Source organism: Cricetulus griseus, chromosome 4 (assembly GCF_003668045.3).
Source record: "Cricetulus griseus strain 17A/GY chromosome 4, alternate assembly CriGri-PICRH-1.0, whole genome shotgun sequence".
Classification (NCBI taxonomy): Eukaryota; Metazoa; Chordata; class Mammalia; order Rodentia; family Cricetidae; genus Cricetulus; species Cricetulus griseus.
The window spans coordinates 117,074,309-117,099,282 of NC_048597.1; the positions used below are offsets into that span (position 1 = coordinate 117,074,309).

The 24,974-nt window shown below is 41.2% G+C and overlaps 1 protein-coding gene and 1 pseudogene across 1 annotated transcript in view; both read left to right on the top strand.

The window, feature by feature from the left end:
* LOC100766524 (cytochrome P450 3A9) overlaps positions 1–21,331 on the top strand; it is a 31,315-nt gene extending 9,984 nt beyond the window's left edge. Inside the window, exons 5-13 of the mRNA XM_027415216.2 lie at positions 2,455–2,568; positions 2,791–2,879; positions 4,647–4,795; positions 7,313–7,440; positions 10,237–10,303; positions 14,366–14,526; positions 15,814–16,040; positions 20,399–20,561; positions 21,236–21,331. Of these exons, the coding sequence (XP_027271017.1) occupies positions 2,455–2,568; positions 2,791–2,879; positions 4,647–4,795; positions 7,313–7,440; positions 10,237–10,303; positions 14,366–14,526; positions 15,814–16,040; positions 20,399–20,561; positions 21,236–21,331 (1,194 nt within the window). The remainder of the gene's footprint in view (positions 1–2,454; positions 2,569–2,790; positions 2,880–4,646; positions 4,796–7,312; positions 7,441–10,236; positions 10,304–14,365; positions 14,527–15,813; positions 16,041–20,398; positions 20,562–21,235) is intronic.
* On the top strand, positions 18,001–18,488 carry LOC103161805 (annotated as a pseudogene).
* Positions 21,332–24,974: the final 3,643 nt, after the last annotated feature.

A 24,974-nucleotide genomic window follows, 5' to 3' on the forward strand; every position in this document is an offset into this window, starting at 1 on the left:
TTAGTTCAAATTAGGAACAAGCTTGTTTCACATGTCAATCCTTTCTTCCTCTCCCTTCCCTCACCCCTACCCCAACTCCCCCACCCCCAACCTATCCCCACCCTATCCACCCTCCACTCCCCAGGCAGGGTAGGGCCCTCAACGGGGGCTCTGCAAAGTCCACCATATCATCCTGGGCTGGGCCTGGGCCCTTCCCCATGTGTCCAGGGCAAGAGTGTATCCCTTCATGTGGGATGGGCTCTCAAAGTCCCTTCTTACACCAGGGAAAAATACTAATCCACTACCAGGGGGCCCCTGGAGTGCAGAGGCCTCCTAATTGACATCCATGTTCAGGGGTCTGGATCAGTCTTGTACTGGCCTCCCAGACAGCATCTGGGGTCGATGTGCTTTCCCTTGTTCAGGCCAACTGTTTCTGTGGGTTTCTCCAACCTGGTACCGACCCATTCGATCTTCATTCCTCCCTCTCTTCAACTAAGTTCCAGAGTTCAGTTCAGTGTATATCTGTGGATGTCTGTCTCTGCTTCCATCAGCCACTGGATGAGGGCTCTAGGATGACATAAAAAGTAGTCATCAGTCTCATTTTAGGGGAAAGGTGTTTAGGTTATCCTCTCCACCATTGCCTGGGTTGTCAGTTCATGTCATCCTTGTAGGTCTCTGGAAATCTTCCTAGTGCCAGATCTCTCCTGGGACCTATAATGGCTCCCTCTAATATGGTATCTCTCATCCTGCTCTCCTCAATTCTTCCCCCAACTCAATATTTCTGTTCCTCTATTTCCTCCCCTCCACTCCTCTTCTCCTGGTCTAATTCTGGCAGCTCCCTCTTCCTTACCCTCATGCTCCCAATTCACTCAGGAGTTCTTGCCCCTTCCCATTCCTGAGGTCCATGCATTTATCCCTTAGAGTCCTTCATGTTTCCTAGTTTCTTTGGTGAAGAGGATTATAGACTGGTAATTCTTTGCTCTATGTCTAAAATTCATATATGAGTGAGTACATACCATGTTTGTCTTTCTGTGACTGGGTTACCTCACTCAGGATGGTTTCTTCTAGTTCCATCCATTTGCCTGGGAATTTCAAGATTCCATTGCTTTTTTTCTGCTGAGTAGTACTCCATTGTATAAATGTACCGAATTTTCTCTACCCATTCTTCAGTTGAGGGGCATCTAGGTTGCTTGCAGGTTCTGGCTATTACAAACAATGCTGCTGTGAACATGGTTGAACATATGTCCTTGTTGTATGAACATGCACTATTTCCAAGAGAGGAATGGCTGGGTCTTGAGGTAGACTGATTCCCATTTTTCTGAGCAACCGCCATACTGATTTCCAGAGTGGTCTTACAAGTTCACACTCCCACCAGCAATAGAGGAGTGTTCATTTTTCTCCACATCCTCTCCAGCATAGATTGTCATTGGTATTTTTGATTTTAGCCATTCTGACAGGTGGGAGGTGGTATCTCAGAGTTGTTTTGAGTTGCATTTCTCTGATGGCCAAGGATTTTGAGCACTTTCTTAAGTGTCTTTCAGCCATTTCAGATTCCTCTGTTGAGAATTCTCTATTTAGTTCTGCACCCCACTTTTTAATTTCATTGTTTGGTGTTTTGGTGGCTAGCTTCTTGAGTTCAATGTATATTTTGGAAATCAGTCCTCTGTCAGATGTGGGATCGGTGAAGATCTTTTCCCATTCTGTGAGCGGTCGTTTTGTCTTACTGACTGTGTCCTTTGCCTTGCAGAAGCTTCTCAGTTTCAGGAGGTCCCATTTATTAATTGCAGATCTCAGTATCTGTGCTACTGGTGTAATGGAAACAGCTTCCTAAACTTTATGCCAGTAGCACAGGTCATTGATTTTTTTTAATGAGCATTTTTATTGCTGTTGTTAGATTTTGTTAGACTCATACTTAAAGTATTTCATTTTCTTTGGAATGATTGTGAAAGTCATTGTGTATTTAATGTGGTTTTGCATATTCCCTACTTACCTTACCAATGTGCCTGGAGTTTTTGTGAGTTGACTAATTTGTAAGTTCCAGATGTTTGTTTGTTTATGTCCTCCATGAATCCCCTATCTTGAAATTATTTTAATAAAAAATAGGGTAGTTTTTTCTTTGTACTTTTCAAGGATATAAATTTTAATCTTTCACAGTTGGGCTCATTTTAGCTGCTGCTCCTAAGTTTTTGTGATTTTTTTGCCATTAAACAAATACACTTAAAAATTTTCATCGCATTTATCAATTATATATTATTAGTGGGGTTAGTCACGATATTGAAATGCATGCATATTGATGCATCCATCTATCTCCAGCCTCCTAGAGAGTGTGAGGCATTTGAAACACACATTTCCCCTACCATTTAATGACATAGTTCTAAATAATTTGTATGTAAGTGATGCCTGTTAACATTTCCCCATAACATTGCCGTTCTCCAAACCTATATAGTGCAATATCTCTTTTGCTTTGGCTTCTAGGTATTTGGTCCATCGGGAATTTTGAAAAAAGCCATCTCCATTGCTGAGAATGAAGAATGGAAGAGAATCCGAGCATTGCTGTCTCCAACCTTCACCAGTGGGAAGCTCAAGGAGGTAATGAAGCCATAAGCTCGTCATTGGAAACATGAAGAACACATCTGGGGACAGGGAGAGTGGAAGACCACAAGCTTTTCCAAGCAGTGTCGTTTGAGTTGAAACTTCCTAAGAATGTCCCTTTGTGTTGATGGGATCTTTTGTTTTGTCCGTGGGAAAGCTGTGTCCACTGGGAACTGAGTCCTTCATCTCATTACGGATGGTATTTTGTTTTGTGTATAGATGCTCCCCATCATTAACCAGTATGCAGATGTGTTGGTGAGAAACATGAGGCAGGGATCAGAGAATGGGAATCCCATCAGCATGAAAGAGTAAGTGCTAGCCCAGCTGTTGGGTGCTGGGTTGTTGTGTTAATTACTTTTCTGTTGCTGTGACAAAAGATCAACAAAAGCAACTTAAGGAAGACAGGCTTCATTTTGGCTTAGTTCTAGAGGGATTCCATACATCACAGCATGGAGACAAGGTGGCCTGGGCAGGAGGCCAGGCTATGCAGACTCAAGGTCTGCCCCAAGTGACCTACTTCTTGTAATGAGGCTCTACCTCTAAGTTTCCACATTTTTCCGAGACAGTGCCACTAACTGGAGACCAAGTGTTCAAACACATGATACTCTGGGGGAGGGGGGGAGGTGTTGCAATTCATATCATAAAAATAGTCCTAGGAGACACAATAACTGCCAGCTGTGGAGTTGAAGTTTTCATTGTTAAGTTACTCAAAAGTGGGTTGTATGGTGTTTCAACTGATTACAACAGCTCAGAGTACTACTGGAGTTGAGGCCAGAGGAAACTGGAGGTATCCCTGTAGCAGCATAGGACTGTAATGGGCCTCCCTGCAAAGCGCTATCTCCTATGACAGTGTGACTTATGGAGAACAAGTCTCACCTCTGTATATAGGATCCATTATTGGGTTGTCTACTCAATTGTTGTTTTTGAAATTCTAGAGAAAAAGATAATTTAGAAAGAAGAAACATTATCTAAACAAATTTGTTAAGTGTTGATTCAGTAGGAAAGAGCAGAGAAAGTACTTGGCACTTATTAAGATGCTATATGAGTACCAGGAAAGTTAAAATGTCCAACAATTTATATTCCATCATAAAATTTCTGAGACTATCAGTGAAATACTTAATCTTTCTTTGGGCTGGCAAGATAGTTCAGTGGGTAAAGGCACTTGCCACCAAGGTGATAACCTGAGTTAGAACCCTGGGATCCACACGGTAGAGGGAGAGAATTGACATCTACATTGAAGAACAAAATAAAATGAATATATACATGCTTAATATTTAGCTTATCCTTTTCATACTTACACAGTTTAGGACTGAACCCATGTCTTAGTTAGGGTTTCAGTTGCTGTGAGGAGACACCATGACCATGACAACTCTTATAAAGGAAAACATTTAATCCGGTGGCTTACAGTTCAGAGGTTTAGTCCATCATCATCATGGTGGGACATGGTGGCATGCAGGAGGACATGGTTCTGGAGAGGTGGCTGAGAGTTCTACATATTACATAGGCAACAGGAAGTGAACTAATTGAATTGGGTAGAATCTTGAGCATAGGAGACCTGAAAGCCCATCCTCAAAGTGACGTATTTTCTCCAGCGAGGCCACACCTACTTCAACAAGGCCACACTTCCTAATAGTGCTACTTCCCTATGAGCTTATGGGGGCTAATTACATTCATACCACCACACCCAGTGAATGCTGCCATCCATAGTGGATAATCTCTCCCCACATCAATTAACACAATCAAGGCAACACCCCACAGGCATGTCCAACTTGCTATAAACAATTCCTTCTTGAGAGTTTCTTCCCAAGCAATTCTAGATTAGATCATTTTGATAATTAAAACTAACCATCATAGTATCCATGTCACCCCACAGCGCAAAGACAGGCACAACACTGTCACCTGATAAAACTCACAATAAAGTATGATACAAGCAAGGGCATCATAGAAAGGGTTTCTGTGTGGCCCTATGACTGGCTTGGATGGATATAGGAATTTACTCATTCTTCACATCTTATGTACCTTAGGTGGAGTAGGAAGAGGTGTAGCTGTTAATTTCCATCTCTCTTTCTCCTCAGCATCTTTGGAGCCTACAGCATGGATGTGATCACTGCCACATCATTTGGAGTGAATGTTGATTCTCTCAACAATCCTCAGGATCCTTTTGTTGAAAAAATCAAGAAGCTCTTAAAATTTGATGTCTTTGACCCATTGTTCCTCTCAGTGAGTACGTGACCTAATATTTTATTCTTTCTGTCTTTTAAAATAACACTGTAGAGAGATATAATCCACATATGTTGCAAGTAGCCCCTTTAAACAGGCTGATGGTTTTCAGTATATGTGAAATATTTTCAGCTATCACTGTTGTCAGCTGTGGGATGTTTTTGTCATCTCAGAAACTCTGTACTTTTAATGGTCAACTTCTTACCTCCCTCAGGAACAAGCAACAAGTAAATCTATTTTCTAACTGCACAGATTTGCCCATTCTGGATTATCTGTACAAATAGAAGAATGTAATGTCACCTTTTTGTTTCTGGCTTTCAAGATAGTATGTTTTAAAAGTTCATGCATCTTGAAGAGGGTATTAGTATTTCATGGCAGAATTATATTCCTTTATTTAAGATTCATTTATTTATGTATGTAAGTGCTGTATTTATGTGCATACCTGCATACAGAAGTGGGCATCAGATTTCATTATAGATGGTTGTGAGCCACCACGTGGTTGCTGGGAATCAAACTCAGGACCTTTGGAAGAGCAACCAGTGCTCTTAACTGCTGAGCTAGCTCTCCAGCCCCTCATATGCCTTTGTATTGGCATGCCATTTCTATCTGTTTGGCATTTTAGGCTGCTGTGAATAGTGCTGCTATGCATATTCTTTTGCTTGTGTTTCAACACATGTTTTCATTTGATTTTGGATGTATACCCAAGGGGAAGTACTGAGTTATATAGCAATGTCTAATATAATGTGCCGAACTAATTAAGGACGTGTCTTTAATCACAAAAGGGTGTTGGCTCTTTTCCAATGTTTTATTTTGTATCTATTCATCTGTTGTGTGCATTTTCATGAGATGAATCCTACCTAGTTAGGGTAATATAACTTGTCTTATAGTCACTTGATTCAGTATACAATATTGTGTTGAAAATCTTGCAGTCACATTTACAAGTGATGCTGCTTTGCAGTTTTCTTTTCCTGCAAGATATTTGTCTGGTCTTAGTATTAGAGCACCACCTTATGGAGAATTTTGGAGATGTTTTCATGTTTGTTCTATATTTTGGAAGTGGTTGGGAAGGAATGGCATATGCTTTTCTTGAAATATTTAGTAAAATTCAGCATCAAAAGCTTTTGGTTTGAGGCTTTACTTGTGGATAGCATTCTTTTTAAAATCAGGAGCACTTTTAATTCTGTATATAAGGCAAGGTAGGAGGAGACAAAGATTAAGTATGATCCTGGAACACATTTACATGATAATCTCCTTTTTATCATAGTTCTCCATTTTCTTTAGGCTGTGAGAAATTCTATGGGTTTCTGTGTATTTGCTTTGTAACAAATAATCTCTCATTTTGTTATACATGTTATTATGCATGGTATTGCATTTCTTTTTGAGTCAGTTTCTATAATTTATGTATTTCTAGGAATTGGTACATTCTAGTCAAGTTGTATAACTGAGGCTATTGTCCGAGTCCTCCAGTTATTAGGAGGGTTCCTTTATGTGCCCGTGTGTTTCTCATGCCATTGTTCTCCTCTCACTTCACTCTGCATGCCAGCAATCTGATCCATCTGTCTAATATAGAACAATACCAGTTAACATTTTGCCAACTCTGAAGATATTTTCAAAGAAGCATCTTTTGTTTTCATTGATTTCCTTCATGTTTTTTATTTCATTAGTTTGAACTTTGGTCAGTAGTATCTACTCTCTCTCTGCCTAAAGTGTGTTTTCTCCTCTCTTTTAGTGGCACATGCTATAAAGTATTGTTATGTGAGATCATCTTTTCCTCAATACCTGTATATTCCCTTCTGGGTATTGTTTTGTCTCCATCTTATAAAGATTTCTTTATTTTTGTGTTTTGGTTAATGTCATCATCATCATTGTTATTGTTATTTATTTGTGTGTGTGTGTGTGTGTGTGTGTGTGTGTGTGTGTGTGTGTGTGTGTGTGTGTATGTGTATTCATTTGTAGGTGGGTAGGTGCACTTGTGTGTGTGGGTGTACACAAGTAGGCAGAGGTCAGGCTCTCTCACTGGCCTGGAACTTCACCAATTTGACTAGCCATTAAGCTTCCAGGAATTCACTGTCTCCAGCTCTCATGTTGCCATTGCTGAACCACTGCACTTGGCTTTTAACATGGGTTCTGGGAACCGAACACAGGTCCTCACATTTGCAAAACAAACACTTTACCCATTGAGCTACCTCTCCAGCCTTGAAAACTCTTTCCTGAGCACCTTGATTAATTGCAGCACTGGATTGAAGTCTGATCTACCCAAAAAGACCTTAGTCCAACATGTCAAGAGTGAGAAGTCAGGGAATTTAACCCTGAAACTATGAGTCAAGAGCCATTGATATCACCTCTATGCTGGTGGTCATACATTGACACACCATTTCCCAGCCAGTGGCCTGGAACCTGAGCAACAGGGAGAGTGAGTTGAGATCCTGCTAACTTTTATTGCTCTGAATGTTGAATAAATGTAATCATTCCAGGTAAAATTTGCATTTTCACCACGGATTCTCTTTTCTTTCCCTTCTAGCACTCTTTCCATTCCTTACCCCAGTATTTGATGCTGTAAATATCTGCATCTTTCCAAAAGATGTCATAAACTTTTTTAAAACCTCTGTGCAACGAATGAAAGAGAATCGCCTACAAGAGAAAGGAAAGGTAATAACTGCTCACATGAGGAATTTCATTGACTGATAATGTGTTTCTTCCTCTCTATAAAAATATGAACACACACACACACACACACACACACACACACACACACACACACTTACTCTGCATCTTTAAAAACTACATGGAGGAGTATAGGTTAAGGACAGGGGTTTTTTGATATTTTGAAGGAATGAAGAGTGTAGTGGTTGGGAATAGAAAAATAAAATAAGCCAGAGAAAGCATTTAAAATTAATAATTGTGGCTGACACTTAGAGTACCACAGAATAAATACTTTGAGGCAAGAATTTCACAGCATGCTAGTAAAAAGAGATTTCTTGCATACGATTTGTGGGGATGTAAATTAGGGAATTATGGAAAACTATATGGATATATCTCAAAAAAATCAAACTGTTATTTTTTTTTCAGTGCTGGGGATAAAACCCCGGCCCTTACACATGGCCAGCAACATATTATTCTTGAACAATGGCCCAAGTTGCCCTGGGTATCTACTTAATCCTATTTTAGAGTTTCATATTGGGAACAAAGTCTATGACTTTGATGTTGGACCAGAAGATCCCAATGGAGAAACTATTATTATTATTTTGGTTTTTACCTGCTTCTGCCTCCTGATTGCTGTGATTAAAGGCATACACCACCTTGCCCAGCTAGAAACAAACATACATACATACATACACACATACATACATACATACATATATACATACATTTTGTTTTGACTTAGACCTTCTTTATTCTCCCCCCCTTTTTTATTATTAATTCAAGTTAGGGAACAGGCTTGTTTCACATGTAAGTCCCCTCTCCCTCCTCTCACCCCCACTCTCCTCCCCCACCTCCAACCTACCGCTCACCCCATCCACCACCACTCCCCAGGCAGGGTAGGGCCCCCAACAGAGGCTCCATTATGTCCATCAAATCTTCCTGTGTTGGGCCTAGGCCCCTCCCCATGTGTCCAGAGACAGAGCGCATCCCTTCACGTGGGATGGGCTCTCAAAGTCGTCGTCGTTGTCCCCCCCTCCCCCCACACACACCAGGGAAAAACGCCAGTCCACCTCCATAGGCTCCCCGGAGTGCAGGGGCCTCCCCATTGGCATCCATGATCAGGGGGCTGGATCAGTCCCGCACTAGCCTCCCAGACAGCGTCTGGGGTTGATATGCTTTCCCTTTTTCAGGCCAACTGTTTCTGTGGGTTTCTCCAACCTGGTACAGATCCCTTCCTCCCTCTCTTCAACTAGGTTCCAGATTTCAGCTCAGTGTATTTCTGTGGATGTCTGTCTCTGCTTCCATCAGCCACTGGATGAGGGCTCTAGGATAGCATAGAGAGTAGTCATCAATCTCATTCTAGGGGAAGGGCTTCTAGACTATCCTCTCCTCCACTGCCTGGACTGTCAGCAGGAACAACCATTATTAATGACTCATTTCTTCAAGGATTAAGTCTCCAGTGATCTGAGTTCACATGAGAGGAAAAAGATGAGCAAAAAGCAAAAAATAGAACTCCCATATGATCCAGCCATCTTCCTGCTGGTTATATAATGATGTAAGCTTGTGTGGGAGACATTTGTATTCCTATGCTCATTGAAGCCATTCAAAAAATTCCAAAAGCTATAGAAGAAGGGACTTAGAAAGTTCTCATTTTAACCTGATGCAAGCAACATTTAATTTATGCATGCGTCAAAATTTAATTTCATTCTATTTTATAAGCCATTTAATGTAAATTTAAAAGACAATGGGACAAAATTACCACCTCCCTTTCCAGAAAGGACAATGATTCTACTTAAAAATTATTTCCAGTTACTTAATTCCCCAGACTGACAAGAAACCATTTCATCTCCAAGCTTATTATTTTACACATTTTCAAAAAAAGAGTCATTTTATTCTATCCAGCATAGCTTAGTCTGCTTTATTTTTAATTTTTATTTTTTTGAGATAGTCTTGCTCTGTAGCCCATGCTTGCCTCTCTTGGTCATTCTGCTTCCAAGTTTCAAGCGTAAGGATCATGGTTTGAGATTAAGATGGGAGGACACAAGATTGAAGTCCAGAACTTCTAACTGTGTAAGCACACACGTGAAGGGAAGGGACTGACCTGGACTGTTCAGAAGCCAGAGAACTCAGGGTCAACGTCAGGAAATACCAGAGCCATTGGACACATACCTAGTGTTCACTCAGGAAAGCATCCTGCTCTCCAAAGCGTGTGTATGGACATTTTGGTTTATCATTTGAAAGGTTCAGGCTTTGACGATGATCGGCTCTACCTCCTTAAGAGACAGACCCCGCCCCCTGACACAGTTGGGCACAGGAAAACTTGCTAAGTCATTGCCATATCACCCACCATGCATTAAGGCCTGCTGAGGACTTTGGGCATGTGTGGAACCTCAGTGCGCATGCGCAGTCTTCCCTTTAAAAGCTCTAACTTCTCTCTCTGCTTCCTCTCTTTATGACACTCTCTCTCTGCTCACTCCTTCTCTGCTCTTCTCTTCTCCCACCTATGAGATCTCTCTGCCTCTCTATGGCGACCAGCCATAGCGGTCAGCCATTACCCTTGTTCCTCTCCTCTCTTAGTCTCCCTATTCTGCTGGGCCATATAATAAACTAGTGAACATGTCTCATCTTGAAGCTTTCTCTTTTCCTCTTTTTAAATAAAGACATGCCATCATTGACTTTGGGGATCCTAGTCAAACTTCTGGACTTTCAGTAAGCACTATTCTCAGAATGGTGGCTAGCTCTTCACTTGTCTGACCACTTAACTGAATCTCACTTGAACCTTTCAACATTATTTTCTCTCAGCAAAGAGTGGATTTCCTTCAGTTGATGATAAACTCCCAGACTTCCAACGTTAAGGATTCTCACAAAGGTAAGCAAGGATGTTTCATGTTTATTGATGGGAATCTCAGAGTGAAGGGTTTGTCTTGGAAATATGCAGGAGGCTTTTCAAACAAACAATTCTAACCCCTTCTAAAAGAAGAAGAAAAAAAACCCAACCCAATCCACAGATGTAGACAGTATCCAGAGGAGCTTTCTAGAAGCAGTGGATTATAACTGTGATCAAAACCTTAAGGGCAGCCATGCACATGCAGTTCAGGGACTGCAGGTCATCGGTGATCTCTGCATCTGGTCCCACAGAACAAAAACTGGCAGGGTCTGTCTAGACACACTGAGTCAAAAGCTCTGTCTGGAGATTCGTATGTAGACTTCCAGTCAGAGGACAGCCCCATGGTGGTGATGGTCATTGGAAACCTGGGATGAATGTTTACCCAGATCTTGATTGACAGCCAAGCTTTGATTTCCCGTGTAGTTGATCTGGAACACATGGAGAAAGCCTTGGGATTAAGCACATATCCCACTACTCTTACTAGTTTTTCACCTACTCATTTTCCCATCTGGGTGGCTGTGATAGTTGAAGGATGATGGCTTTCTAATTCCACCCTGTCCTATGCAACTAGGAGTTATGTTCCATGTAAGAGAGGGGCAAGCTGCCTGTTTTCTGTTTTATTTTTCTTTTTCCTCCTTTTTGTACTCCTTCCCTACCTCCTTCCCATCCTTGTTCTTCCATAACTCCTCTTCCTTCTCCTTCCCTCTCCTACTCTTCTTCCTCCCCCTCTCTCCCCTTTCTCTTTTTTCTCCTGCCTCTCATCTCCTCCTGGATAATCTCACAAATTAATTCTGTTCCCTCACTATCATTACTTATTTTGACACTCAGATTCATTCAGGCGTGTCCATTGAATAAGTCTTTCATATGGGCACCCAAGTTCTTTTTTTTATTTTTTTTGGAAATCATACTATAATCACAACATTTATCCCTTTCCTTTCTCTAAAGCCTTCCACATACTCCTCCACACTCGTTTAACTTCATGTTCTTTTTCCATTCATTGTCATCGAATGCATATTATGTATATATATTCCAAAATATAATTGACTTTGTCTGTATAATGTTATACATTTGTACACTTTCAGGGTTAGCCACTCGATACTGAATAACTGCTCTTCCTTGGAAAAGACTCTTCCTCTCAGCATTCCTTAGCTGCCTGTAGTTCTGTGTGTAGGGTTGAGGCCTCATGGACTTTCCCATCCACTTTGGCACGTCAATTGGTGTCATCCTTGTTCAGCTCATATTTAGACATTCATGCTGTTTAGACTTTATGGGTATTGCTTCTGACATTACTAGGAGACACATCTCACAGAACACTTCCGGATCTTCTGGCTCTTACAGTTTTCCTGCCCCCTCTTCTTCAATGTTCCCTGAACCATAGGTGTGGGAGTGTTTTGTAGATATATCCACTGGGGCTGGGATCCACAGCAGTATTGGCACACATACCTTGGCAGTAACCAACAGCTCTCTAATTGGACTTAAGATCTGCTCAACAACAGGGAAACTGTGCCTGGTACTAAAAACCCAGCTAACTTCTCCCTGCTAGTGAGGTCAAGGATCTTAGAGGAGAATCAACAACCACTACTTTAGTAAACCATCACAATCCTTAACAAGATGAATGGGTATAAGGATACCTATTACCTCTCATTAAGAACCTTCTCTTTGCATCAGAGTTCTTTCTTATTCTCTAATTTTATGTATTTAAAAAGTAGTTTACAGATTTTAGAGAAATTATAGGCTCACAGTCAATTTCAGCTGAATTTAAAATGCTTGCCTGCCCCATCACCTGTACAGCCTCCCATTCCTTTTAGGACAAATTTTAGAATTCACTTATTTTGTTTGTGTCTGTGGGCATGCACATGCAATGGTGTGCATGTGAGGCCAGAGGACACCTTCCACAATTCTGTTCTCTCCTCCCACCTTTTGGGTTCTGGGTATGGAATTCAGTTCATCAGGCTTGACAGCAGGCCCTTTATCTGCTGATCTATCTTGCTGTACCACCATACTCTCCCATTTTTGATATTCACCAATGGAGTAGTGTGTTGGTTATGAGCATTGAACCTACATGCTCATATTATCCCAGAAAATGCAAAGTTATAATTAGGACTCATTCTTGGTCTTGTTCATTGCATGTGATTCATGCCTGATAACCATGGGCAAGTTTATACTTGACTGGCTAGTTTATAGTTTATGGGAAGGTAACATGAATCATTGTGCATGCAATTTCCGTTTTTAATCTCTGCCCTGTAAAGAACAACCATGTAACTAAGGAGCACACAAATAAGGGAAGTCCTGTTGGTTTAAGTTCAGCCTTAGTAAAAATCTTGGATCTTAGGGAACAGGGCTGCAGTTCACACTGTCAGAGCTCATCACTCCACAGAAGCAATCTATCTGGAGTTGATGCTCCTTCCATTTGAGATTAAAGAATTCTCTAAGGAGGATCCACTTATTAGAATATTGCTAGTCATTGCTCTTTAAATAAAAAGAATTATCTTATAATTTATCTATGTGTATGGCTGTCTTGGAACTTGCTGTATAGACCAGGCTGGCCTTGAACTCAGAGATCCACCTGCCTCTGCCCCCTGAGTGCTGGGATTAAAGGCGTGCTTTAATCTACATCCTTAACAGGCTGAGCCATTTATCCAGCCCATCGCTCAATACTCTGTAGCTGTTCCTTTTTCTCTGTAGCTTCTCTAACTTCTGAATTGCATTTTAAAGATTGGTAATACTTGTTTGTCCAATGAATTATAAATACCACAGCTCATGAAAGTTTCGACACTGATCAGGGAGATGTGGAGTGGGTTTGAGATGCTACAGTACTGAGAACTTCTAAAATGTTGCTACTGGTTCACAGATCACACTTTGAGTAGCTTTAATATCACTGCCTCAGGTTTCTTAAGACCTATGTAGTTCATAGATCTGCTAATGTTCCATGCACTCAAATCTTTCTATTTCATATTCACTCAAAGCGTTTCACGCTAAGTTTTAGGCAGAATAACTTAACTTTTCTTAAGGAGAACGACATCATATATTTTATGTATATGAAGAGGATTTCCTAGGGCTGGGGTAATGGCCCAGTAGGTAAGAGCACTTGTTTTGTAAACATGAAGACTTTAGTCTGGAACCCCAACACCCACATAAAGAGATGGGCATGGCTACATGTGCCCACATAGCCCCAGATTCAGAGGGTAGAAACAGGAACACACAGAACTCAGTGGCCAGCCAAACTAGCTGAAATGAGGAGCTTCTAGTTTAGTAAGAGACCCTGTTCCATAACAGTGACACAAAGAATGATGGAGAAAGACACCAGAAGTCCTGCTCTGAACCCCTGTCCACACACACCTGCACACCTATGTCCGACCTGTATACATCATACACTTAAAAATTGAGCAGATTGAAAATTAAAGTATGCAGTATCAGCTTGCCAGTAAACGATCAGTTATGACTTCTGTTCTTACACAGAGACAAAACAAAAACTGAGCAAAACATGGTAGATTTCTAATTATCTGCAGGGCACACTAAAGAAACTGTGTACATGAGACAGAAATGCTTCCTCTTGAGGTTGCTCAGTTGTGGAGCTGTTGAGGAAGTCAGATGTTGAGGATGTCAGATGTCAAGAGGAGTGTAGACCTTAGGAAACTGGGCCAAAGTGACTTTCCCATTTCAATCCCTTGTCAGACCAACATGAGAATGAAAACCATGCCCACTTTGACTCTGAATTGCTTTCTCATGATCTTCTTAGGGATTTGGGATATTTATTTGTGTTGTTTTTCATCCAAATAATGATTTTTAAGTACTGATCTCCTTTACTTAAAGTGTATCTATTGGGCCAGCAATATAGGTCAGCAGAATTGATACCCAGCCAAAGACCTGAGTTCAAACCTCAGGAACCAAATGTTGCAAGGAGAGAACTCACTCCTGCAAGCTGTCCTCTGACTCTCACAAGAACGCTATGACACACTCCTTTACACACACACACACACACACACACACACACACACACACACACACACACACTAAAATATAATGTATTTCCTTTCCCATTAGCTTTATCTGACCTGGAGATTGTGGCTCAGTCAGTTATCTTTATTTTTGCTGGCTATGAGACCACTAGCAGCGCTCTTTCCTTTGCTTTGTACTCACTGGCCACCCACCCTGATGTCCAGAAGAAACTGCAGGATGAAATTGATGCAACTCTGCCCAATAAGGTGAGGGGATGGGACCTGGAGAGGGAGAAAGGGAAGAGGAGACATATTGGCATGACTGGTTCCTTATCACATCCAGTGGGAATTTTTCAACAAAGTGATAAGCATTGATTCCTTCACCACCTTTATTTAAGAAGATTCTGAAGAGAGAAATTAATGGGAAACAGGCACTGGCTGCTGCCTTTAGGAAAATAACATCTTTGCAGATGAATGTTGGTACAGCTTTATCCATTATCTGTTACCAAAAACTGCCAAGAAACAACTACAAAATTACAGTGGCATGGAAGTGTGAGTATTGGTTAGTCAAATGTTTGGGTAGTCAGCTCTGTGGATGTTGTGGGGTGTGCTGTTACCTGTTATTGGCTGAGTGTGACTGGCCTTGCCTGGGCTGGGTTAGGCAGATTGTTTTAGCTCAGCCCCACAATCTCTCTCCACTCATAGGTGGCCTGAGTCAAACTCTTAACCCTATGTTGTGGTCTGTTCAAAAGTCCCATAAAGTAATAGTCAGACATTTCCCACATTGGTTTTTACAACTCTGCTCAAAGTGGGAGACTGTGGGGTGTGAAGTCATACGGTCTTTGGAGAGGTCTGTCTGGTTTATCATTCTCTTCAGAGCTCACAGGTAAGCCCTGAAGGAACAGCCAGCAGGCTGGACCAGCAACAGAGAATGCAGCTGACTTATGGATTCTGTTCTCATTGTGAGTTTTACCAGGGTTGAAATTGAGCATTTTGTCATCTTTAGTATAGAAGAGTCTTTTGTTGTCTTTAGTATAGAAGAGACAACTAATACCTCCTCAGATATTTGAAATTTTATCGTACTCAATGCTTCCTAATTTTACATATAATTAAAGAATGGCCACATGAGATATTTTCACATAAGTACAATAGGGGGTTTTCTTCTTCCCATGTTTAGGTACCTTCAAGTACATGTGTGTGGTCTCTCTGTGGAAAGGTAACTTAAGTGTGTCAAGTTGTTGTTGACTCTAATTATCATGATCTGCTAGTTACGGTTCCTCACATAAGAAAGAAAAAGTAGTATATAGTAATACTGAGGATTTTAGGTCCTGGGTGTGGATCTGTCACAAAGTCTTCCCATATTTCATAATTACCCTACATTTCTTACAGGTGCATTGAGCAGGTTGAAGTTTCAGTTAATAATACCCTTTGTAAATGCTAAGGTCTTTCACCAATGTGAGTTTTTCTTTGGTAGCGTAACCCCCTAGTAGTTTTCCACAGAGGAAAGTTAGTTCAAAAATCTTAATTTACAAAAATCTTTCTCACCCTTTTCAGGTACCTGCCACTTATGATACCCTGGTCCAGATGGAATATCTTGACATGGTGGTGAATGAGACTCTCAGATTATATCCAATTGCTGGAAGACTCGAGAGGGTCTGTAAGACCGATGTTGAAGTCAATGGGGTGCTCATTCACAAAGGGACTGTTGTGATGGTACCAATCTTTGTTCTTCACAAAGACCCAAAGTACTGGCCAGAGCCTGAGGAGTTCCGCCCTGAAAGGTACAGGGATGTGGGAAAGATGAACTACTGAGGACTGGACTAGTCCAAGCATCATGTGCTGTCTCTTGTATTGAAGACACATATGCAGCAATAACAGTCTGTCTCTGTATCTACTTATCATGTATCTATCTGTTTATCTACCTTTTCAAACTTTTAAGGCAAGAGTAGCATCTGTCACAATGTCCTCAACACTATCTTATTTTATGCATTAGTCTGTTCTTCCCTAGGTTTTTCTTGCTGTTACCTTTAGCTCCTCCCATCACCTTCAGAGAATATTTACATTTTCCATTTGACTAGATTTTGCCTCCTGGGTCCTCCAGTGTGGCTATAATGGTGTCATCTGAGGGCCTTGTTTGCAGCTCTGTGGAGGACAGAGGAGACCACAGGTCCTTCCATTCCTGCTTCTTGTCCTGGCCACTTTCTTACCCTATGTGAATTTTCCAAAGCCATGTATCCTGCAGTCAAAATAACATCCTTATGTTGAAGCTTGCTCAAGCAGGCTCTTCTGGGGACCTGAAGGCAAGGTCAGGCTTCAGTCACAGTTCTACAGTCTAATTGTTTTCTTGGCAAGCAAAATAAAGAATGGTGTTTTTAGGGCAGAGGCTAGTAAGCCTAAAGAATTAGGATTTGGACATTCATTGCTTCTAGTTATGTACCACCTGATTTCTGGTACTTTATGTTGTTGGCCATGATGTGCCATCTAGACACCAATAAGTCTATGTATAGTACTTGCTGAAGAAGTTAACCAGAGCTCATCAGTTCTTCTATTTTCTAGATGAGATGACTTCTGTGTTCTTTTCAGTCTCAGCAATTACTCCTTCTATAGCTTTGTGACACACAAACAATTGACTGTACTTTTATTATACTCATTTAATAATGAGACAGTCTGTGTTTTCTGTGTATGAGGGACTACCCCAAACACTAATCAATCATTATGTTGATAAATGTCTACAACAAAGAATGTTTGACAAAGTCACAAGGGTACTGTGTACAAATCAATATCCACAGCATTCTCAGTGGAATTCGATGTGACGGGCAACCATTCATCCATGTGTGGTGTTTATTCACACGCCCCATAACCTTCATTATGTTTTTGGAAATATAATACTCTTATATACATCAAAAAATTTCCAAAACATTAAAAAAACAGCTTAAAACAAAAAAAAGTCACATTGCATTTACTGTTTTTCTAGAAATCAACAATTTTTTCCCCTTAGGTATCATTTTATACCCAAAGAAACACATAGAGAGATTTTTATATCCAAAGGAAAACATAGAGAAATAATTTAATAGAGTAACATTGCATGTCTATTCAAATGATCTGACTTAAGAAGGAAGGGAAGAGCAAGAAGAAAAAGAAGGAGGAGGAGGGGGAAGTAAAGGGAGACTAGAAAGGACATAAGGAGGAAGGAAGGAAAAGGAAGTGGAAGAAAAAAGGAGAGGGGGAAAGAGGAAGGGAAGAGAAGGACAGAGGAAGAGAGGATGGGAAGTTGGGAGGAACAGAGTGAGAGAAAGGGAATGTAAGCAGTAAAGGAAATAAATAAGAGGAAGAAGGTAGAAAAAGAATAACAGAGAAGAAAGAGTAAGGAAAACAACTTCAGGAATGATGAGTATTTTATCCTCTCACTTCATTGGGTTTTAGTTCAGCTAATAGCATACTTTCCTGTAATTGGTCTTATTTCCTATGTCTCAGAGAATCACACTAAATGCAACGGTCATGTATAAAGATGAATGTTCTTTTAAACAGCAGTAACCTCATATCAATATGACTGAAAGCTCCTCCATTGTAAAGCAAGATGGAAGATTTGTAACTTGTATAATTCCTAAGGCATACCATCCACTCTGAGGCCCAGAGAACACCACAGAAGAGGAGTGGAAAGACTGACAGTCCAAGAATGGGGAGGGGCGGCGGCGGCCTTGGCAGAAGGAGAGGCGGTGGAGAGAGCCTGGCTACAGCGAAATGGCAGAGACGGAAGCGGACACCCGGCGGCTGATCACCAAGCCGCAGAACCTGAATCAACGTGAGCAACCTGCTGACCATGGGGGTCGGCGGGGGCCGCTTCACCACCTACGAGATCAGGGTCAAGACAAATCTTCCTGTCTTCAAGCTGAAGGAATCTACTGTGAGAAGAAGATACAGTGACTTTGAATGGCTTCGAAGTGAACTAGAAAGAGAGAGCACGGTTGTAGTTCCCCCACTCCCTGGGAAGGCGTTTTTGCGGCAGTTTCCTTTTAGAGGAGACGATGGAATATTTGACGACAATTTCATCGAGGAAAGGAAGCAAGGACTGGAACAGTTTATAAACAAGGTCGCTGGTCATCCCCTGGCCCAGAATGAACGTTGTCTTCACATGTTTTTACAGGATGAAATAATAGATAAAAGCTATACTCCATCTAAAATAAGACATGCCTGAGTTTGGAAAGAAGAGGCAAACACGAGACCATTAATGATTGATCCACACCAATGAAGAAGTTGTAACTAACGTAGCATGCTGCAGACACTGGTCTAACATGCCCTGGGTATACTAACACTCAACGCTCCCTCCCTTTCATTTCTCTTTCTTTTGCCAGTCGACAAAAAGTTCATTTGTTTTAGTGAAAACTCTCTCGTTGAGCCTCTCACTAGCTCTTCCTTGCTGTGTCCGTGGACACACTATAGCCTCACTGTTCTAACTAAAGTTGCTGACTTGGTCTTATTTGCAGTTTCTGTGTCATGTTTGCTTCTTGAGTCTGACTGACTAGAGTATTTCTCCTCCCCCGTTAGTGTGTGATGTCACCACATAGTCCTCATTTCTGCGCAGTGCACGACACCACGTGTCTTCAGGGCCACCATATGAGGTGTACTTTGTGTGCAGAGTGTGTCTTTCTTCTGGCCTGTAATTTCCTTCACATGGAAGATTAATGAGGGAAATCTTTATATTCTGTATAAAAACAAAATCAAATTTACATACTAAAATCATTTGTCTAAAATTTTAAGTTGTTTTCAAATAAAAGTTGAAATGCAAAGAATGGGGAGGTGGGATAATAGTGCCTTCTGGCTGGAACATGGCCATTGCCATCATGAACACACACTCTCTGTGACCACCTGTGAAAGACTCACACAAAACAGACATAGAAACAGGAGGGAAACCAGCTGTGAAGAAGCGAGTGAATAGAGTTGGGAAGAGCATACAAGAAGTTAATGTGGGATGGGGTAAGAACTAAATAGACAATTCTCAATAGAGGAATCTAAAATGGCTGAAAGGCACATAAGAAAGTGTTCAACATCCTTAGCCATCAGGGAAATGCAAATCAAAACAACTCTGAGATACCATCTTACTCCTGTCAGAATGGCTAAAATCAAAAACACCAATGACAGTTTATGCTGGAGAGGATGTGGAGAAAGAGGAACACTTCTCCACTGCTGGTGGGAGTGCCAACTTGTACAGCCACTTTGGAAATCAGTATGGCGACTCCTCAAGAAAATGGGAATCAGTCTACCACAAGATCCAGCAATTCCACTCCTAGGCATATACCCAAAAGAAGCACATTCATACAACAAGGACATCTGTTCAACGATGTTCATAGCAGCACTATTTGTAATAGCCAGAAACTGGAAGCAGCCTAGATGCCCCTCAACTGAAGAATGGATAGAGAAAATGTGGTACATTTACACAATGGAGTACTACTCAGTGGAAAAAAAACAGTGGAATCTTGAAATTTGCAGGAAAATGGATGGAACTTGAAGAAACCATTCTGAGCGAGGTAACCCAATCACAAAAAGACAAACATGATATGTGCTCACTCATATGTGGATTTTAGACATAGAGTAAAGGATTACCAGCCTACAATCCACACTGCCAGAGAAACTAGTAAACAAGGAGGACCCTTAAAGAGACAAACATTGTCCCCTGGAGAAGGGGAAAGGGTCACAATCCCCTGAGCAAACTGAGAGCACGGGAAGAGGGCAAGGGAGCTACAAGAATGAGAAGGAAAGAAGAGGAAGGATACAAAGGTCATGAGGGAGCAGAAAGGTTGAGTCCGGTGAAGAATAGAAGAAAGGGTTTGTGATAGGTAGGGTTTTAGTTGGGTTGTGGTAGGGGAGGAGGGGAGGGAGAAGGGAACTGGGATTGTCATGTAAATCAATCTTGTTTCTAATTCAAATAAAAAATGATAAAAAAAGAAGTTAATGTGGGAGGGGAAAATGATCACGATGCATTGTATACAAGAAACTGTAAAAGTCATACCCAAATTTTCATAAACAGCTCAGGGAAGCTTCCTGTTTATTATTGCTTATGTGTATCTAAAAAATGTCCAGAAAGTGACTGTTGTGGGTTTTAGGCTTCATTAACTTGTCTTATCCACTCCTCTGGGACCAGGTTCAGCAAGAAGAACCAGGGCAGCATCAATCCTTACACATACCTGCCCTTTGGGGATGGACCCAGGAACTGCATTGGCATGAGGTTTGCTGTCATGAACATGAAAGTCGCTCTTGTCAGCATCCTGCAGAACTTCTCCTTCCAGCCTTGTGAGGAAACGCAGGTCAGTGTGCTTCCTCACCAGCTTATGTTTTATGGGAGTTTAGCTTTTCAACTGGGCTATTGATTTGCAGAAAAGTATATTGCTCTATTTGTCCAAGGAGTTTCTTTGCAATACCTATTGGAGACTTTAAGTATTTCAGTTTTAGAGTTGCTTCTTTTACTTTATAAAGACCTAAGTATAAAGATTGTCTAAATTCAGGGGCTGCAGGAAATAGGCAGGTCAGTAAGGTACTAGCCTTCAAAGCATGTGGATTTGAGCTTAATCCTCATAGTCCATGCAAAACAAAACAAACAAAGCAAGCAAGAAAACAAACAAACCAAACAATCCACTAACATGCCAAGCAAAAAACCCCCAGCCACCATCCAACCAGCCAAACAAGTCACCTATTACCAACCAGGTGTGTTGACATGCATTGGTAATCCCAATACCGAAGAGACAGAGACCTGAAGATTTCTGGGGCTGACTAAGAAGCCAGACTATAAAATTTGTGAGTTCCAGATCAGTGATAAACCCTATCTCCAAAAAAGGTAGATATCACCCAAGGAAGGACACTGGAAGTAAAAGTAGTTTTTTGTGTGCTTGTAAAGCTCCTTTGGCATTTGTGTGTTTCTTGTTTGTGTTTGTGGTTTGTGCCATTTCATTGACTGTTTCTTGTACTTGTTTAACTGTTCCAGATCCCTTTAAAGCTAGGCAAGCAAGGACTTCTTCAACCAGAAAAACCAGTCCTTCTAAAGGTTGTGTCAAGAGATGGGACCATAAGTGGAGCTTGATGTATAACAATCTGTTATGATGCTGAGTCCCACTGGACCAGAAACCAATTCAGATTGTGAATAAATTCAAAGATGAATATTGTGGTGAGCTTGTGCCCTAATGAAGGATTCTGGGTGTTCATTGAGCTTGCTGTGGAACATCAGGATGTGATGATACCAATCAAAGATGTGCTCAACTCTCTGGGTCTTGTGGGACTCCCAATTTCTACTTCATTGTCACTACCAAATCTCCTTATTTCTAACGAGAAAATAAAGACTAGTTACTAGTTTTATCAACAACTACTTCTGAAAATGAGATATTTTTGTAGTGGTGCTAATGACTAAATTTTTTAAAATTAATTTTTATTTAAATTAAAAACAGTCTTATTTTACATACCAATCCCAGTTCCCTCTCCCTCCTGTCCTCCTACTCTCCTCATCATCCTCACATCTCACTCCCCATCCACTCCTAGGAGAGGGTGAGGCCTCCCATGGAGGATCATCAAAGTCCGTCACATTATTTGGGGCAGGACCTAGGCCCTCCCTGTATATCTAGGCTGAGCGAGTATCCCTCCATGGGGAATGGGCTCCCAAAGCCATTCATGCACTAGGGATAAAACCAGGGGTCCTGGTTCAGTCTTATGCTGGTTCCCCAGCTGTCAGTCTGGAGACAGGGAATCCCCACTTGCTCAGGTCAGATGTCTTCGTGGGCTTCCCCAGCAAGGTCTTGACCCATTTGATCATCACTCCACCCTCTCTACAACTGAATTCCACGAGATAAGCTCTGCTTAGCTGTGAATCTCTGCTTCTGCTTCCATCAGCTTTTGGAGGGAGGCTCTATGATGACATTTAAAGTAGTCATCAATCTCATTATAGGGGAAGGGCATTTAAGGAAGCCTCTCCACTATTGCTTAGATTCTTAGTTTCGGTCATCCTTGTGGGTCCCTGGAGATTTCCCTAGTGCCAGGTTTCTCACTAACCCCACAATAGCTCCCTTCTTCTCCGTTCTTCCCTTTCTGATCCCTCAGATTCTCCTCCCCCCTCATCTTCTCTCCTCCTCTTTCTCCTTCCTCCCTCCCCTTCCCCAATTTACTCAGGAGATCTTGTCTATTTCCCCTTTTCGGGGGCCCATATATGTCTCTCTTAGGGTCCTCCTTGTTTCCTAGTTTCTCTGGGGTTGTGGATTGTAGGCTGGTTATCCTTTGCTCTATGTCTAACATCCACTTATGAGTGTGTACACACGTACCATGTCTTTCTGTGTCTGGGTTACCTTGTTCAGGATGGCTTCTTCTGGTTCCATCCATTTGCCTGTGAATTTCAAGATTTCATTGTTTTTTTCCTCTGATGCATAGTACTCCATTGTGTAAATGTATCACATTTTCTTTATCCATTCTTTGGTTGAGGGGCATCTAGGCTGCTTCCAGTTTCTGGCTATTAGAAATAATACTGCTACGAACATAGTTGAACAGATGTCCTTGTGTTGTGAATGTGCATTCTTTGGGTATATGCCTAAGAGTGGAATTGCTGGATCTTGAGGTAGACTGAGTCTCATTTTCCTGAGAAACTGCCATACTGATTTCCAAAGAGGCTATACAAGTTTGCTTCCCACCAGCAATGAAAGAGTGTTCCCCTTTCTCCAATCCTCTCCAGCATAAACTGTCATTGGTGTTTTTGATTTTAGCCATTCTGACAGGTGTGAGGTGGTATCTCAGAGTTGTTTTGGTTTGCATTTCCCTGATGGCTAAGGATGTTGAGCAATTTCTTAAGTTCCTTTCAGCCATTTCATTTTTATTTTTTAGATTTTATTTATTTATTATGTATACAGTCTTCTGCCTGCATGCCAGCAGAGGACACCAGATCTCATTCAAGGTGGTTGTGAGCCACCTTGTGGTTGTCGGGAATTGAACTCAGGACCTCTGGAAGAACAGTCAGTGTTCTTAACCGCTGAGCCATCTCTCCAGCCCCCTTTCAGCCATTTTAGATTCCTCTATTGAGAATTCTCCATTTAGTTCTGTATCCCACTTTTTAATTGGACTATTTGGTGTTTTGGTGACTAGCTTCTTGAGTTCTTTATATATTTTGGAGATCAGCCCTCTGTCAGATGTGGGGTTGATGAATATCTTTTCCCATTCTGTGGTCTGCTGTTTTGTCTTGTTGACTGTGTCCTTTGCCTTACAGAAGCTTCTCAGTTTCAGGAGGTCATATTTATTAATTGTCGATTTCAGTGTCTGTGCTACTGGAGTTATGTTTAGGAAGCAGTCTCCTGTACCAATTAACTCAAGGGTACTTCCCATTTTCTCTTCTAAGAGGGTCAGTGTGGCTGAATTTATGTTGAAGTCTTTTATCTATTTGGACTTAAGTTTTGTACAGGGCAATAGATATGGATCTATCTGCAATCTTGTACAGTCAGCATCCAGTTATGTCAGCACCATTTGTTGAAGATGCTTTCTTTTTCCCATTGTATAATTTCAGCTTCTTTGTCAAAAATCAGACATTCAGAGATGTGTGGATCAATATCAGTGTCTTCAATTCGATTCCATTGGTCTACCTGTCTGTTTTTGTGCCTATACCTAGCTGTTTTCATTACTATAGCTCTATAGTAGAGCTTGAAGTCAGGGATGGTGATGCTTCTGGAAGTTTCTTTATTTTACAGGTTTGTTTTAGTTATCCCGTTTTTTTTTTTGCTTTTCCATATAAAGTTGGGTATTGTTCTTTCAAGCTCTGTGAAGGAATTGTGCTGGGATTTTGATGGGGATTGCATTGAATCTGAAGATTGCTTTTGGTAAGACTGCCATTTTTACTATGTTGATCCTGCCTATCCAACCTCTACCTGTTCTAACAGCTTGTCTCTCTACTTCTACTGGGTAAGTGTCACTATGGAGCTCCAGCTTTTTAATTTAAATTTTTAAAATTTATTTTAAGTGTATGGGTGTTTGCCTGCATGTGTTATCTTGTATACCACATTCCTGCAGTGCCTGAGAAGGCCAGAAGAGGGCATCAGACTCCACATTCCCCAGAACTGGAGTTACAGATGGTTGTGAGCCATCATGTGGGCGCTAGGAATTGAATCTGGGTCAATTAGCTACTGTGCCATTTCTCCTCTCTTAAATTAAAAAATAAAATTTAAAAAGAATAAATTGTTCCCACCTTAAAAATCTGACAGCAACTAATAATTGTGCAAAAAGTAAGGGGCTAAGAAGAAATTATTTTGTTTCTGTCATAGTGATCATATTTTCTGTAAAAAATCATCATGCACATCTGTAATTTTAGCCCTTAGGCGGTGGAGGCAGGAGGAATAGAAGTTTTCAATGGTTTCTTCACAAGTTTCTTATGAATTACAAAGGTGAAAACAAAACCATAGAAAACAAAACCAGCCAACACCTTTAGCCACACATTCCCTCTGCAGTTTACCCCACTGGAGATAGGGTTTTTCCTACTGGTTGTCTAGATGTAAATTCAAGTAGTTCAGATTTGAGTGACAGAGATGTGACATTTGTTCTGAGAGAGGTGACCCAGTAGCAGTGTTTGATTTCCAGCTATGACACTCATATCCATAGTTACTATTCAAGCTCTGAACATTAGTACATACCTAAATGTTTTTAGAAAATGGCTCAGGGTGTAAAACATGAGATGCCCAAGCATGAAGACTTGAGTTTGAATCCCC